The sequence below is a fragment of the Solea senegalensis genome, linkage group LG18 (genome assembly GCF_019176455.1).
Source record: "Solea senegalensis isolate Sse05_10M linkage group LG18, IFAPA_SoseM_1, whole genome shotgun sequence".
Lineage (NCBI taxonomy): Eukaryota > Metazoa > Chordata > Actinopteri > Pleuronectiformes > Soleidae > Solea > Solea senegalensis.
In genome coordinates, this window is record NC_058041.1 from 7,802,853 (window position 1) to 7,819,622 (window position 16,770).

General features: G+C 40.1%; 1 protein-coding gene across 1 annotated transcript in view; it reads left to right on the top strand.

Moving 5' to 3' along the window:
* The window catches only part of LOC122758912 (SRC kinase signaling inhibitor 1-like), a 100,782-nt gene that overhangs the window by 51,384 nt on the left and 32,628 nt on the right, over positions 1–16,770 (top strand). Inside the window, exon 3 of the mRNA XM_044013307.1 lies at positions 7,036–7,062. Coding sequence (XP_043869242.1) covers positions 7,036–7,062 — 27 coding nt within the window. The remainder of the gene's footprint in view (positions 1–7,035; positions 7,063–16,770) is intronic.

The following is a 16,770-nucleotide window of genomic DNA, read 5'->3' on the forward strand; positions in this document are numbered from 1 at the left end:
GTGTGTGTGTGTGTGTGTTCATATATGCATCATGCCCATGTTTTGCAGCAGCAGTGTGAGGGTGAGCACATTTGTGATCTCCAAGCATCAGCACTAGTGTTCACTTCTGCTGCTGCGTTTGTGTTTTGGCCGGAAAGGAAGCAAAGTGGACGATGAGTTTGGTAGGGGGTGAAAACAGAAAAAAGAAAAAAGAGGGTGGGTACAAAGATGGCTTCTTAGCATGCTGGACAGGCATGTGTGTGTCTCTGTGCACATCCACAGTTTTCCTTTCTCGCCTTCCACTCTTCCCCCCCTTCATCTCTCTAAGCTCTGTCTGTCTGTCTATGTGCACACTATATGCACCCTGGGATTTCAGCTCAAGTGATTGAGAAATATTGCAGGCGGTAATCACTGAGTCACGGTGCATAGGGGGCCTGTTTGTGTCAGATGAGACAGGTTTTATGTTCCAAAAAAAGCTCCACTTGTTGGTGCATTAAATTATCCGTGGAGTGACTTTTTGGTGGTGATTTTCGCCATTCCAATTTCACGTGAAAACTGTGGGATTGGGCGATTGCACAGTGAACAGCGCAGTGTGAAAAGTAAGATATAGGTATTAGGGATTATAACACAGTGGGTGCTTCGCTCCGCACTTATCAGCTGTTTGTTTCTGGCACAATAATACGGACAAGCGCCTGTGAGTCGGGTGATAATATTAACACCTACTGCATTTCCTGGTTATCAGGCTGAAAAGCGGCTGCGTGGACGTACTTCAGAGTTGAACATGAAGTCGGTGGGAGGTTGAAGAGGTTGAAAGTGTCTGGCACAATTAATATTCTTTTGACAAGAATTACAGTGAGGAAAAGGTAAAACCATGAGACATGAATGTTGATTAGAAACCTTGGATTAAAGCAAGGCAACTTAAATAATGACGTTCATAACTAATAACTATTAAATCAGCAATAACATTTCAATTGGTTAATACATCCAATTAATAAAAAGCAAAAAAAATATTTAGGCCATTTAATGAAAAAAATGCACCATGGCTGCTCATAATTCTAGGTAATTAATGGTACTACAAAAACAGAACTGATCTCTCTACCTCGCCTCCCTCTTTACCTTTCACCACAACCTGTCTAGGCACATTGCTGCACATCTATGAATCTGGTTCTTTCAGATGTTTCTTCCTGTTAAAAGGGAGTGTTTCTCTCCACTGATGCCTAGTGTTTGCTCAGTGTATGAACTGTTATTTATCTCTATAATGTCTCTATAAGGTTTCTGCCTAATTATGTACAGTGCCTTCAGATAATGTATGTTGTGATTTGGCGCGATACAAATAAAATTGAATTGTGCGTCGAAATAAATTCTAGTATTTCAGAAGGACGTTATATTTTAATCTGTGTTAGTCCTGTGAAGACTGACTGGGATTAAAAGAAATACAAAGTCCACATTTTTCGTCACCTACAATTTGAAAATAAACAAAGGACCCACTGCAAAGTAACTCACCTCTGCTTTAATTTGAGTCGCCCGACGTCAATATTGCATTTACGGCGTGCGACATATTGCGTGTAACACGTATCGCACAAATGTGCAAAGCAGCTTAATGTTTTCATGAGCAGCACTGTGTCATGCACAAAAGAGCTCAGATGAGGCTCAGAGCTGATTGAGAGTGAGAGAGAGGTGATCATGCAAGAGCGGGGAGATAATGGTGAGGGCTAAGCTGCAAAATGCCAAACAACCTGGTCGACCGAGGGGCACGAGTCTTGGCGATGACATGAATAAAAACACTCCTATGGCCACATAAGTCGGAGACTCTGTGTGGGATGCACTGACATGTTTCCTTGTCAGTGATGAAGAGAAGACTTAAATAACAGATGCGGGAACCTTGAAAACCAAAGTGGAAGAATCTTTACGCAAATAAATCATAGGAATACGGAGAAACAAAGGGATTAGCTCAAGATCGAGGGCCACAAACTTTTCTATTGAGCATCATGGTGGTTATTTAATGGCTTGGGTGTACATGGCTTACAGTGGAAGCAGCACGGTGACATTTAATGATGATTTCACTGCTGTGGGAAACAACCAGGGGCAGACCGTGCTCGGGTTCACTCTAATGCATTGAAAACAATCGCATGACATGTCATCATTCAGCCGGACAACGATCGCGAGCATCCAGCCACGTCTCAGTCCGAGTATGATTTACGTGGCGAGGAGTGGCCTTAAAGCGAAGAGACAACACAACAGCCATGATGAGCTGAGGGAGGGAGGCAGCAGCAGCAGCAGACGAGTTCTGCTGATGTCACTGAAAAAAATATAGATCTAGAGATAAAATATTCTTATTTCATGTAGTCTGTCCAATTATTTTTGATCCCTTAAACTCTAGACAGAGCTACTTCTCCCACAGTTCTTTCCCCATACTGACATAAACCTGCTCAAATTACAGCCAAGATGTTCACTTTAATATAATGTAATTCTCTCTTTTTTTGAATTTGAAGTCCGGCTTAAAGAATTTGAAATAAGTGCTGTTTAAAAACGTGCAGACTTGTCTCGTGTTACTTCAAGACAAGCGGGACGATGAGGACGAGCGGTCCTATGGCTTTCACAACAAATTTTTTGTTAAAAATTAGAAATTCGCTCATTATGTTTCTGCTGGTGCGATGACTGCTCGTGAGTGAAATGGGGAGAAAACAGTCACATAAAGAAATGTTGAAAATTAATATTTTCAGGCTGGGGGTAATTATGGCCAAAAAGGTGATCATGATAAAAAAAACATTTCAGATTAAAAAATAATAAAAGAGGGGCAGAAAATAGGTGGAAAAACATTAAAAGCAATTCAAATATCTATTTGCAGAATAGAAAACGTTTTGATCGAAGAAAACCATAATCATTGTTATCGTTGTATCACTCTGTGGGATTCATTTTCTGGTCATGCAGAATTGATATGTTTAATTAAGTATGACAGAAAGAAAGAAACACAAGTGTTCGGTGTGCTTGCACAACGACTGTGCTGTTTTGCTCACTGGACTTGGACACGGACGTATACGAGCCTCTGAAATGTAGGTCACAGCATCCAATGGGTCTCTGGAGGTCTTTATGTCATTCTCCTGAATGAAGTGACATTCTTCTGCCCTCCTTCCTCTATTCTACTTTTAACAAAAAAAAAAAGTGAAGTAAGTTTCAAAAGCGGTGACACCAGGAGCGAGCAGAGAGACATATTAGGGCTCTGGACAGCTCCCAGAACATCTGCTCAAACATCAACTGAAAGTTCCACCTACACCTTTCTTTGATTATAAGAGGCGGAATAAATTAATAATAATAATAAAAAAAAACACAGACGACATTAATCACACACTTGAGCTCTCGGCTTTTAAAGTCATGTTAAAATAACCAAAATATGCAAGTCATTTTTAATGAATGCTGTTGCCGCTGCAGTGTCAGCAACCTCTCCGTTCTTTTCTAAAACAGTTGCAAATTGCTGTTGTGACATTCGTAGACTCCTGGGTTCAGGACATGGCATCCGGCGGCAGTGAAGCTCCGAGTGAAAAGGCAGCACATTCATCTCAAGAGTATGTTTTTTTTTTAAATGTGCTCAGCCGTGATGAGTTTATTCTTTCAACAGCTACAGAGTCAGAGGTTGCATTCCTGTCATCGTTTCTCATCTTCTTGCACACAAATATGCCTGTTTGCTGTATTTAAAGTAAGAGCCACGATTTGTATGACGTGCATTGGTCAAATCCAGATTTCCGTCCTGTTAAATCCTTCTCATCCCGCTGTCTAAGGGTGTTGTTTTTGTAGTGAAGGTCTGACTGAGACGTGCCCGTGTGTGTGTGTGTGTGTGTGTGTGTGTGTGTGTGTGTGGTTTCAGTCGTAAGAACAGGAGCTGAACCCAAACCTTTGTGGCGAAGGCAGCTGAGCCACAAGCAAAGCTTTCATTCGCCATCCCATCTATATTCCAACACCTCGCTTTTTGATCATAAGCTTTGGTTAGTGAATGGAAGAGTAAGGGATACGAGCGTCTGAAATCAGTTTCAGGGTGGCTGAGCTCAGAGCTTCAGAGATGTGGCGGTAAAGAGCTCCACAGAGAGTTCCCACTGACACCGTGGCTTAAATCTATGTGGAGAGGAGCCAGTGGAGGTGGTTCAAGCATCTGATTAGGAAACCTCCAGCACAGCCTGGCCACATCCAACCGGTCGGCATCAGTGAGATTCTTGTATGATCTAATTCTACTGCAACTGGACCCTTTACGAGCTGCAGGAAATGGAAGGATGGATGAGCAGACAGCAATGATTGCTGCTGCATTTGTTTGCTCTTTTAACAGCCGTCAGTGTGTTGATAGAAGTGTCAGTACTCTTATCTGGCTGCTGTTAAAGGGACTACACTATAAAGAAAAACAGTCATACATGTATTTGCAGGCGCTTATATTCAAAATATGTTGCAAGAATCATCAAAGGTTCATCGTTTTTCCCTCCGCGCTGCACAAATCACAGTGTAATCACACAAATAATCAAATTCACAGTGTGACCAAGTGCAAGATCGAAATCTAAAGTGATTTGGTTAAGATACAATTTAGACTAAACTGTTTTTTTTTTATTTAGGCCAAACTTTGCGGCTCCGCTTAAATCAAGTTACTCTCCTGTAATATTCCATTTCCTGTTCACACACAAAGTCACGCAATTGTGGGAATAATAGTTCTGAGGTGTATTATTGATCATGGGCCGCATGTCAGGAGGTTAGATGAGATACATAAATTCTTTTAACACAGTATAAACAGTCACCGCACACGATTGTTATATTTAGGTGGTTCCAATAGCTCACTAGTCCAAAAATGAAGCCATATATGACTATTTATAATATAAATATTAAAGTATCTCGTTAGAAGGGATGGCATGATATCACTTTTTTGTATCATATACAGATATTTGCTATCACAACATCGTCGTTTTCATGACTCATAGTCCACCAGACTCCTTGGTTTAATTGGGGCTTACAACATTCCCCTCTTTACGTGGCGCTGCATCAAGAATTCCTGAAGGAGAAGACACGACATGTTCGTATGTTTAACGCACGTATGTTTTGGTTGTGTTTACCCACAATGCCCCGCGTTGTAGTCCACGTCCTGCATTTGGTTCACTTGGAGCGAACCAAGACCTACGTTTTTTCTTAGGCGGACCAGAGTTCGGTTGCGCATTCACGCCTCTACCAAACGAACCAAGCAAACGAGCTAGGGTTCGATAAAGAAGGAGCTGGTGTGAATGCACCCTTAGCATATATCGTTATTGTAGTTTACATAGTTATACATTATCCATTTCACACAATTTCATCATCAATCATTCCCCAACTATATAGAAGAAAACAATAGCCCAAAACATCTGTGCATGGAGAAGTATTGGGTCATTTTTCTCTTGCCGTTATCCGATCCAGTGGCTCCTCCCTCGTTGTTAGTTGTTGGAGCAAACTAAATAGATTTAGGAAACAGCTGTTACACAGTGTATACAACTGTCGTCTTCATTCCGTCCGTCTTAAATTCTTGCCGCGTCGTTGGTGTCGGGGTTGAAAATGACTGCAGACTTTGTGCTCGGATCTGTTTCCAGATTTAACGTGTTCAGCGCTCATCAGTCCAAGTTAATGAGTGGTAATTGTTTGGGGAGTAGCGATGCTTGAGCTCTACACTGTGAACCTTTCATTCAGACTCAGCTGAAAGAATCTTGAGTGGGTTGCACATCAAAGAAGACTGAAGCGTGAACGCGCGGCACAATTTACATGTGGGAAAACGACAGAAAAAAAAAAACGTGTTTGGAAACAACACAAATGTGGGCATCAGTCAAGCGGCTGTCGTTTAACGGCTTCACTCTGCAGGGATTTGTATCTATGCAGACAGCAGCATCCCTGAGGTCCAGCACTGAAGTTTGGTGATAAATTGTGGCTCATAGTTGGTTTTCCACTTCATAAAGTGTTGCATGCGGAGGGTTGAGCTCAGGGCCTGTTCAGCATGAGTTCATCTGCAACAAAAAAAAAGTTCCTGAGCCGGAGCTGACTTTAGTGGGTGTTAAAATGGTAAAGAGACGACGTATCATCATTGTTTACTGTATTTTAGCTAAATACCAGCATTGGAAATGAATAGTTTCTGAAAAGTCTTACAAGGGTGAGTTTAAAATGTCTATAAATGTCAGGGGCACCCCAGCCCTATATGGATGGATGGATGGATTGATGGATAGACAGTAACTAGATGTAATTTAACTTGTAAAAAGTACAAAATCAATGATATTCAGTCTGTCTTCTGACCCTTGTTGGTCAAATTAATGGGATGAAAAGAAGGAAAAGAAAATGTTCGTATGTGGAGAAAATGTGTCCTAAATAATCTGAAGTACAATAACCTGTCTGTCTCTGTCCACATAAAAATAAAGACGGCAGCTTCCTAATCCAGCGTCTGTGCATTGCTTTAATCTTGGTCCTGGGCCCATGCCAGACAAGTCTGCAATCTCAGGAGAGCGAGCGAGAGGCTGAATTTAGGAGCTGCCTGGTTCTACATCATTAGTGCGTATGAAGTCATTGTAAACATTTGATTAATTGCCTGCGTGGCAATTACAAGCAATTAAAGTCCTATTATGACGCCAGTGAAGGACAACGCAAGCTAATCTGGCCATCATCGCGATAATGAACTCGTCATTTTCTCAGCGAGCCTAATATACACAAACGGCACACTGTGTGCGTTTGTTTGTTCCCTTAAGCAGAATGACTCGCGGCCATTTTGATCAACGTGTCGGAGAGCGTTCTCAGGCGCTGTTATTGCACTGTCTTCATAAAACTAATGTATGCTGTTATGCCTCTTGAACTTTATTAGTCACACTCTGCACTATCGCTCTCACATCTGCACATGGGAACTTAGTGACAGAGCACTTTCTCTCAGTCCTTCTGGTTTTTTATGCTCCTTTGCTTGACGTTTAGCAGTGTGCATAAGAAAATGTCTCACACTCGACCCCCCCTCCCCCTTTTTCTTTCACCCTCCCCGTCCCTCTTCTGTCTCCTTTGTTTTTCCTATCCTCCCCCCCCTCCTTGTAGCAACAGCCCAACTACTGGAGTTTCAAGGTCAGTGCCAATATTGTGTTTGTGTTTCAGAGTAAATCTGTGTCTCTAATAGGATAACTTGTGTCATGTCTCTGCATGCCCACTCGCCTCTTCACTGTTGCATCTGCTGATGGTCACATGTTGGCACACACACACACACACACACACACACACATTTCATTCGCACTTGTGCATTTCTTTGGTAGCAACTTACTGTAACACAGTGCTCGAGGAGAAATGGAGCCTGATTGATCGCTGACAGGCCGGAGACTGACTAAAATTGGGTTTAGGGACTTTAAGATTTTACTGAGGTGGCCCTCATGGTCTGTTTGTGTCAAAAATAGCAGCAGCTGTAGTTGTTTAACTTTATAATATCAATCATTTGGTGTGATTACAGGGCAGCTTCACCCATTTTTTTTCACCCCTTGATCAAATGAAGAATACATTTAAAATCATTGTAATGTAAAGGAAGTCGACTTTTTTGTCAATTTTATTGTTGTGGGAATGAGACACATCTCAGATCTACTGTCTGGTGATCAAGTAACACATTTATCTTTGGAAGTAAGTAAAACAAAATTGTATTTTTTAAGTTCAGACTTTTTGTGAAAATGTGTATCCGTTTAGTCCCATTTTAGACATGACATCGTCGCATTTTGAAGCAGGTTGCCATGGTTACGGGTGTCACTTCTCTGCCAGTGTTTCCAATCATTGCTTTCTATAATCTAAGAAAATGCTCTCGTTCCTGTTACGTTTATGTTTTTTTTCTTCTTCCAAAGAATAAGACGATAATAACTCCCTTGATCCTTTGATGTTGCCTTTAACTTAAAAAAGTTAAAGGGCAGCTTCCACCTGTGTTTATTTTCTTTGAAGGAAGTGACTTTGACCTTGACTTTTTTGTCAATTTTGTTATTTTTTTCAATCCCAACTTCCTCTGTTGTTGCGAATGAGACACATAACAGGTCTGATCAAATAACACATTTATCTCTGGAAATGAGTCAAATTTGGATATTTTGTGGGTAGTATTTGTGGTTCTCCACAACTAACGGATGTGCTATACATTTCCAGGTCTTGGGGGCAATTATTTAATGATGTAAACAAGAGGTGAACAGCACCAGCTGTGGACAGTGAGCGTGTGTTTTTTGCCCACTTGTAGTGTGAAATGAGAAATGTAGGGTAAATCTGAACGGGAAGCCATTAGTGGTCATCAGTCACTGGCGTCTCCATGTTACGTCTCTTATTAGTTTGTAGCTACTTCAAGCTGGTGTCACGTTTCCAGACGGAGGAACATGACGCCCAATCAAGTGAGAGAGAAAAAAAACAAACTGCAGCGTGCAGCTTCATCCTTGTCTGGAGTGTTTCCTCCCTGAGTTGCGTAATGTAAGAAGAATGTAATTTAAATTTGAGAGTGCGCTAATTAATCTCGCCGTAACAAACAGGCTCTGTCATTTAGGGTAAAAAGCTGCAGTGTGTGTGTGTGTGTTGTGTGCTTTATTGAAAGGGAGATTGCCTTCCCAGCAATTACTGGGAGGAACCTGTGTTTGCTTGTGCAGTCGTTGCTGTTTCTCTGGGGTTTCAGAATAATGAGCATCTGAGCTTTTTTTTTTACGTTTTATTTGCATTAATATTTTGAGATTTGAAGCCTTTTCTATTATCCCAACAGAAATAGCTGACAACATGTACTGTGGATTATTATTCGGAATGATTGGGATGTTTGTGGAAAGACAGTTTATCTATCATTGCACTGCAGCAGAGACGGCGATCTAAAAATCCTGGACAATTGAAAAAAAAAAAAATAATAATTTGCATTTCAGGATGCCGTAAGAGGTCTGGAACACTAAACCAAACATTTCCGTGATATTTATCTAAAATGTCATTGTTTCCCCAGTGAAAGGCCTATGATACATTATTATTAGTTCCAGCTCAGACTTGAATACATTATACTCAGTGCACAGACCCTTTGACCCTTACGGCGTCGCAGCCTATGGGAGATTGTCCTGTTGTGCATATGCTAACCTAAGCACTTATCCTGCAGCTTACGGCGTCTTAACCATAAAATGACTTGATATTCCGTTTGGCTCCTTCCACGCTTATTGCCGATACAGCAATTCTCAACTGCTCGAGCATTTTCCCCTCAAATGGAACAACAGGGAAGCTGCTGCTTTGGGATTAAATGGGTCTAAAATGTTTGCCGTGCTGTGCAGTGGGCTGAACTCTATGTTTTTGCTTTTTTTACAAATCCCATGAAAACTGCACGACTAATAATATTTCAATCGAAGTGTTTGGTTAAATGACTTTCATTTTTAGTACAAGAATTCTTTAAATGAGTCTTTTAAATAAAATCATTTAACTTCATATAATGTTGCTGTTGTTATTAGTTTTAGTTTCCAATTCAAGTCATGCACTGATTCTACTGATTTATGATTTCTACTTACACTGATGAATTCATAAACTTTGTCACTCCATGAACACTGTTGCCCTGCGTGACGTGTTCCTTCAGTATGATGAACACACAGTAGATTGTATTTAGAACATAAACAACTCCCTGAACAGTGCGTCACATTATTCTACCAATAGTCTCACAATCACATAAAACACATATATAAGAAGAGCATTTCTTAAATTAGTTTATTAATCTGCAGATGAAAATAATCTGTAAGCACTATTTTCTTCTGTTTGGATTAAGATCCACTTCAGTTGCTAGTAGAGGAAACAAATCCCTATGTGATTAAATAATTTATTTGAAGATGACGTTAAGCAGTGGTCATAAGACAGGATATACTAAAGTTAACAAGTAAAGTCTCAATCCAAATGCAGTTTCTGTAATTTATGATCCACTATTTATCATCTGCTGTTATGTAACATATGCTAAGAATAGTTTGAACAGAATGCAACATTAAAAAAAAAGAAGGTTAATTAGTAACACAGTTAAAAAGCAATGGAAAACAAGACAGAGATGTGATGATAATATTATTATTGCGGCACACAGATCTAATGTTTTCGCACGACACTATACATTACATGCTTCGTTTATTACATGACTGTTTCTCTGGTTATTCATTTTATGTTTATTATTCACCCATTTCAAACTAGGAAACAGGATAACGTGTAATGCAAACCCACTTATTAAGGAATATAGAATAATTATAATCCATTAACGCAGACTGGGACGGGTGCTGTAAATCGATTTTTAACGCCGATTCTCCGTGTGCTAATGATATTTTCATTAAATTAAAATTTTAACTCTGCGCTACCTCTCATTTTTTTATTTTATCTTATACATAATCTTTTCTCATTTTAGATAACGATAGATCAGCAGCAACTGCAGCTCGCTGATGTCTCTCGTCTGGCTTGTGGCAAACACACACACACACACACACGCTATACTTCTTAGTCTCCCCTCATTTGTTGCCGGTCTGCAGCTCATACATGATTGGTTATTGCCTCCTCTTTCGTCTCAGGGAGCTTCACCTCTTCTTCTGATGCAATAGAAACCCCTGCAGCAGCAGCAGCAGCAGCAGCAGCAGCAGCAGCAGCAGCAGCAGCAGCAGCAGCAGCAGCAGCAGCACACGGCCTGCTCATTTCTGCGAGGACGGCTGTGTGTTTAATAGTCTCTCCCCACTGGTCTCCTTTGATGTTGCGTTGGTTTGTCAGCTCACTAAATGCAAACGGGGGGGAAAGATTAGCACGCTGCAGGTGCACACACACACACACTCACACACACACAGACACAGACATGGAATATGGAAATATGGAGGAAGTGTGCATGTATGTTAGACACACACTGGCACCTGCTGCTGTCACTGACTGTGTCGGAAACACAATGCACCCTGATTCACTTACACAAACATCAGTGTTCCATTTTACCTCTCGTGTGCTCTTGTCTTTCTGTCACGAGTGGCCAAAGTAATCACAGTCTTTGTCTCCTCTCTTTGCCTCAGTGCTGGATTTAGAGGAATGTACCACACTGTGGGTTTGGATGGGGTTCAGAGAGGGAAGACTGCAAACAGCCGCTTCAGTGGGATCACAATTATTCGGCAGCCGTCTACATTCTGAAAGGAAAAAATATAATGGAGCCTATTGATTGTGGATTTTTTTTTGTTAAAGTAACCATAGCGACAAAACAGAGGAAATAGTTAATTAGAGAAATATGATTCCTCCATCCCGAGCGTCTACTACCGCATGATATATGCTATGAAAGTGCTGTATTGTAACGAGGACAAGTATATACACGACTTAAGTGAATGATAATGTGTTTATAATTATATGTTATGCAATACAATGGCAAAATAAACACACAGAAAGCTCATCATGAGCTTTTCAAGGCTTAATAATCCTTTATTTAGATCATTTGAAGATCTCTGTCCTGACCACAACCTAGAATTCAGAGTAGAGCACGGACAGATATTGTTGTCAGAAGGTGGTGGAGACCAAAAAAGGATAAAAGACAGGAAAAGCCAGCCTTTGTGGACACAAATGTGATTCCATATCAGAGATCACGTTGCTCTACAGCTGCTGATGGAACACATTTACCAAATGAATCAACTCAAACTTAATGGTTGGGTGATAGGAACATGTATACTAACAATTATGGCTTTTCAATAATGAACAGGCTCATCTGCATTCATTCAGTGCAAGGATGTGTCTCGAGTTTCTCAAGTATTAGACAATACAGTTTTATTATCAAATACAAAAAGAAAGACAGTAAATAAAGTAGATAATATATGGATAATATATGTATTACAGAGTTGTATTTTGTGCAGGTAAAAAATAGACAAGAGAAGGAAACAATAAGAGTAAGTACATCTCATGTCTTGTATAGAAAAATGTGACAGGGACATGTTCTGTACGGTGACGCATCCCCCGGACAATCTCTGCCACATTTGTCCCAGTGAGCGAGCCAAACTCCAGCCCATTCACTGGACTGCTTTTGTTGCTCTCATGCTGTCTGGCTGGGGATATGATGCTCTGCAGAAAATTGCTGTTCCCCAATCTGAGTCACGGAGAAAAGCTGGGGTGTTTTTCACCGCTAAAAGGTTTAGGAGGCCTGCTGCTGCTGCTGCTGCTGCAGTGACACCCCCACCTCTCACTACCTCCCCGCCCCCACACACACCCCCCCACTGGCACTGTGCTGAGGCACGTGGCCAGTATCACTTATCGACACTTCACCGCCATCTGTCAAGACTGTGATGTTTGCTTAGCGGGGTGCACATTAATAAGGCTGAACTTTGGTGGAAAGCAATAACTGAACTGGATTTTATGTGCGAGACAATTATCCTTCACTGTAGGCCGTATATATATATCCCAAGTTATATAAAGATTAGATGGGAATGAGTGATGAATTTCTCCACTATATGGACTTGGCTGGCTCAGTGCTGCACAAGCATCTTTATTGTTTATTTTATCAATGCAGTAAAAAAAAAAATCAGGAGGCCAGGACAAGATCACACACATCACGTCCTGCTCACATCAAGGTCAAACTCTGACTCCACTCGTCGCACAAAGTGTGTGAAACCGCTGATCAAAATGCCTCCCAACTCTGACTCACTGGTTCAGTGGGGGGGATATCAATGCAGGCAGGGGAACAAGAGGTTTTCTCTGCTCACTTAAAGACTAGTGCCCTTGAGCAAGGCAATTAACCCCCAGCTGCTCCTGGGGAGCAGCTCTGTGGGAAATGGAACAAGATGGCAGCTCAATCAGTTCTCTCTCCTCTTTCACCTGACATCTGTGTCCCATCCTGTACATTCAGATGATGTGACACTGATTCAGAGGCTCCTCCCTCTCTCTTGTTGTAGCGTCACTGGAAAAGAATGCTGTGGTCTGCAGTGATAATGCCCATTTTATCTCGGAGTTTTGGGGGGTGTGGCAGCTGTGTGTGTGTGTGTGTGAGGCGCACACTACAGCTGTGCACAGCTGCTGCATCAGTCAAGACTCTGTGTCATAGCTGGTGGGAAATTTTGCTCTCGGTGTCCAGTCACTGTGGGAACAGTCAGTCTTGGAAAAATCTGTACATAATATTAGCGTCTTGTGTAATTGATGAAAATGCTAGAAGTCGCGGTAAGTGTCCTCTGATATGCTGTATAGATATGGTTTGTTTTGGTCACAGTTTGTGCTTATATAGTTTCCGTTGTAGTTGTAATTGAATTGTAACAGCTTGTGTTTCCGTGACACCATGTTTTGGCTCTGACATACGTTTTTCCCACTTGTCTAAATCTAAATTCCACATTTCGATTTCCCTTTATTTCTTTTTGACTAATGTAGACCTGTACTGAAGGGGAGTAACAGCCAAATTGAGGTGTTAAAATTATGGAAAATCTGAAGCATTGCTGAAATATTTCAACTGTAGCCGACTTCTTTATTGTGGTGAATCTCACTGGTGAATGTATAGTTGATTAGCACTGAAATGAGCAGAAGAAGATCAAAGTTAATGCAAAGAAACGACATTATACACCACTGCCGTGAAAAAATAGTTGCAGAATTGCAGAGTAATGTTGCTGACAGACAGACAGACAGACAGACAGACAGAGGCCACCAATAATAGTTGAATAGCTTGAATGACCTGGGAGCCGATGAGTAATCTAGTCTGGCCAGTAGGGTAACTAACTTTTTGGGGAAAAGCAGAAGCAGCGGTTTCACAGAATTTCAAAATAAAAGTGTCTGTGTTGATATGGACTGATATATATTTCACAATAACTACATGTTTATAATGCAAAATTAATATATTACTTAACAAACACACACACACACACACATAAATGAGCTTGTAATTGATTGGAGGACCACATGTGGCCCTCAATCCACAAGTTTGAGACCTCTGCTAATCAAAAAGACAGGAAAGTGTCACTCATTATTCATGAGCGACACCTATTCGATATGTATGTTTCATGAATAATAACGTATTAAACAATAATTGAAGAAACTCTGCGGTAAAAAAAAACACTCTTTATTTATTAATGTATTTGTTAACAGCTGTGAATTAAATATAAAACATAAATGAAAAACACATCACAGTGTGTTATAAACTGTCTGTGAACACTGCTAATAAATAATTAATAGAGGCACTTAATGGAATTGGGTACCTTTAAATTGGTGCCATTATTAATTTTTTTAATTAATATACTAAACCTACAAGTCATGTCACTGCAAGTGTGTGTACTGTAATTTTTATTGCCTTCACTTGCCATTTATTTCAGACTTAGCACATAAAGTGTCCATGCTCCAGCAGTTTCCACTCAGTCATGCAACTCAAACAGGTGTCAGACACTGTTGTGTACAACGTTCATCTGTAACAATAATAAAGCTGTTACAGTGGAGTAATAAAGTCATTACAAACATTCTAGCTTACATTAAAATGTAACGATTGGAGATGTTGCTGTTGAGATAATCATCAGCACTACAGAAGATGTTATTTACTCTGCATTCAGTGCTCACTGTGTTTGTAGGTGAAGTATGAAGGTGCTGCTGCTGCTGTATGTAACCCACTATGTTAATTGATTTAAGAAAAAATAATCAAATTAGCGGAGTTAAAACTCATTATCTGGGCTTGACAGTGTTCATTTCAGTTATTCTAACAAATTATACACACAAAAGAAAACATGCATGGCTCTCTGACTGATACTTACAATCATCACCTGTGGTGGTGAAATGAATAACAAACTATTTAATGCTTATTTAACCCTTTTAAAAACAAGCTATAAAAAACATTATACAATAATATATTCTGTGTTTTTTTCACATACACCTGACCTAATTATGGATATCAACTACTAATTATATATTTTTTAATGATTTTAACCCTTTACATGCCAAGTATTTGTCACAATGCCTCCATGTTTGTAGATGTTAAAAACAGAACATATGAATTATTTTCAATATACTACATGCAAAGTTATTTTGTTTGTGTGTTGAATTATTACTGGCATACGTCTACCAGAGTCCAGATTGACACCCAGATATAATAAATTGCATGTATTATAATTTAATGGAATTGCAAAAATTGCAGTTTGAATAGGTTTCAGTGGGACATTTTTTGTGCCCAATGGTACAAGTGTAACACTTTTTTGTACACAGTGTATTTTAGCCTTGCTGTAGGAGCATGTCATGAATTTGTACTTCTGTGCAGTGTGAGTACACGATGGGGAGGCGGCGTTGGTCTCTGTTGTAGAATCGAGATGAAGAAGACAAACAGACGTTGGCAGCACAATATGAAACTGACATTTACTTCAGAAAAAACTCATTACTGACGGTTACGTTCATGAGCAGCAGGTGGGACACTTACTTACATTCATTGTCTTCGCCCAGTGATTAGAAGAAGCGTGCAGCCTTTTTTAATTTTGCATGAAATCCATGTCGTCTCTGGGAAATTATAAATCACCACATTTGTGATGGTAGTCAAAATGATGAAATGATGATTTCAGAAGACGCGGATGTTTGATGCGTACTTTTATGCAGCAGCTGCTTGAACTGGAGAGACCTTTGTGCTGTCTATGATGTGCTGTGATGAGTGCATGAGTGTGCACTTTGCTACACTTAACACCCCTGAGATATTGGAGTCGAGCAGAGACGTGAGTGATGCACAATAGGCAGCACAGTGGTGTTGTGTTACTCTGGGATTATATACTATAGAATTAAAGCAATAAATTCATTGACTGATTGGTGGATTGAGAAGAAATTGAACTGCAGCTATCATTTGTTAATCATGTTACTGAATACTGATGTTTTTATTTGATATGTTACACAAAAGCTAGGCATTTACTACTTAAAGTTCATTAAGAGACTTTTCAACATAAAGAACCATTTTTTTCTTATTATCTTTTGATTTAATGGATGCAAAAATGTTCAAATTCTGTTCTATATACCCAAGTTGACTTTCCCACCAGTCGGTAAATGCATTGTTTTTGTAATGTACAGCTACTGCAGTGAATCAACATGGCTGTAACTAATGAGTCCTTTCAGTTGATCTGTTGATCGTTTTCTTGGTGAATCGATTAGTTATATGTTCCATAAAATGTCAGAAAATGTTCAAAAATGTCCGCAAATGTTTCCATTTTTTATTAAAGATTTCTCTGTTATGCAGAGCAAAGAAAATATTCTGGGCTAAGACATAGAGCTTGTTTTAATTATTAAAAAAAACCCAAAACACTCAAACTGATTAACTGATATTTGATGATTAATGCAACTGATTAATAATTGATTAAGTGTTGCAGCCCTAATTTAATATATGTAAACTATCAAGACAGTTATCTTAGGCACTGCTCTCACTGAAATGCTAATAATTGATACACTATATGGACAAAGGTATTCGGACGCCTGACCTTTACACAAACATGGACTGTAATGATGTGTTCAAATACAGATGGTCCACCTTTTGCAGTTTTAACAGCTTCCACACTTCTTGGAAGACTTTCCCTCAGATTTTGAAGTGTTTCTCTGGTGAAGTCTCGCTCGTTCATTCTTTAGAGCATTTATATGGTCAGACACTGATGTGGCACTGGCTCTCAGTCGCTGTTCCAGTTCATCCCAAATGGTGCTCGATGGGGGTCGAGGTCAGGGCTCTGTGCGGGGTCAGTCAAGTTCTTTCACTCCAAACTCGTTAAACCATGTCTTTATAGTTGTTGCTTTGTGCACTGGAGCACAGTCATACTGGAACAGAAAAGGGCATTCCTCAAATGTTTGCCACAAAATTGGAAGCAGAGCATTGTTCAAAATGTCTTGGTATGCTGAAGTCTTAAG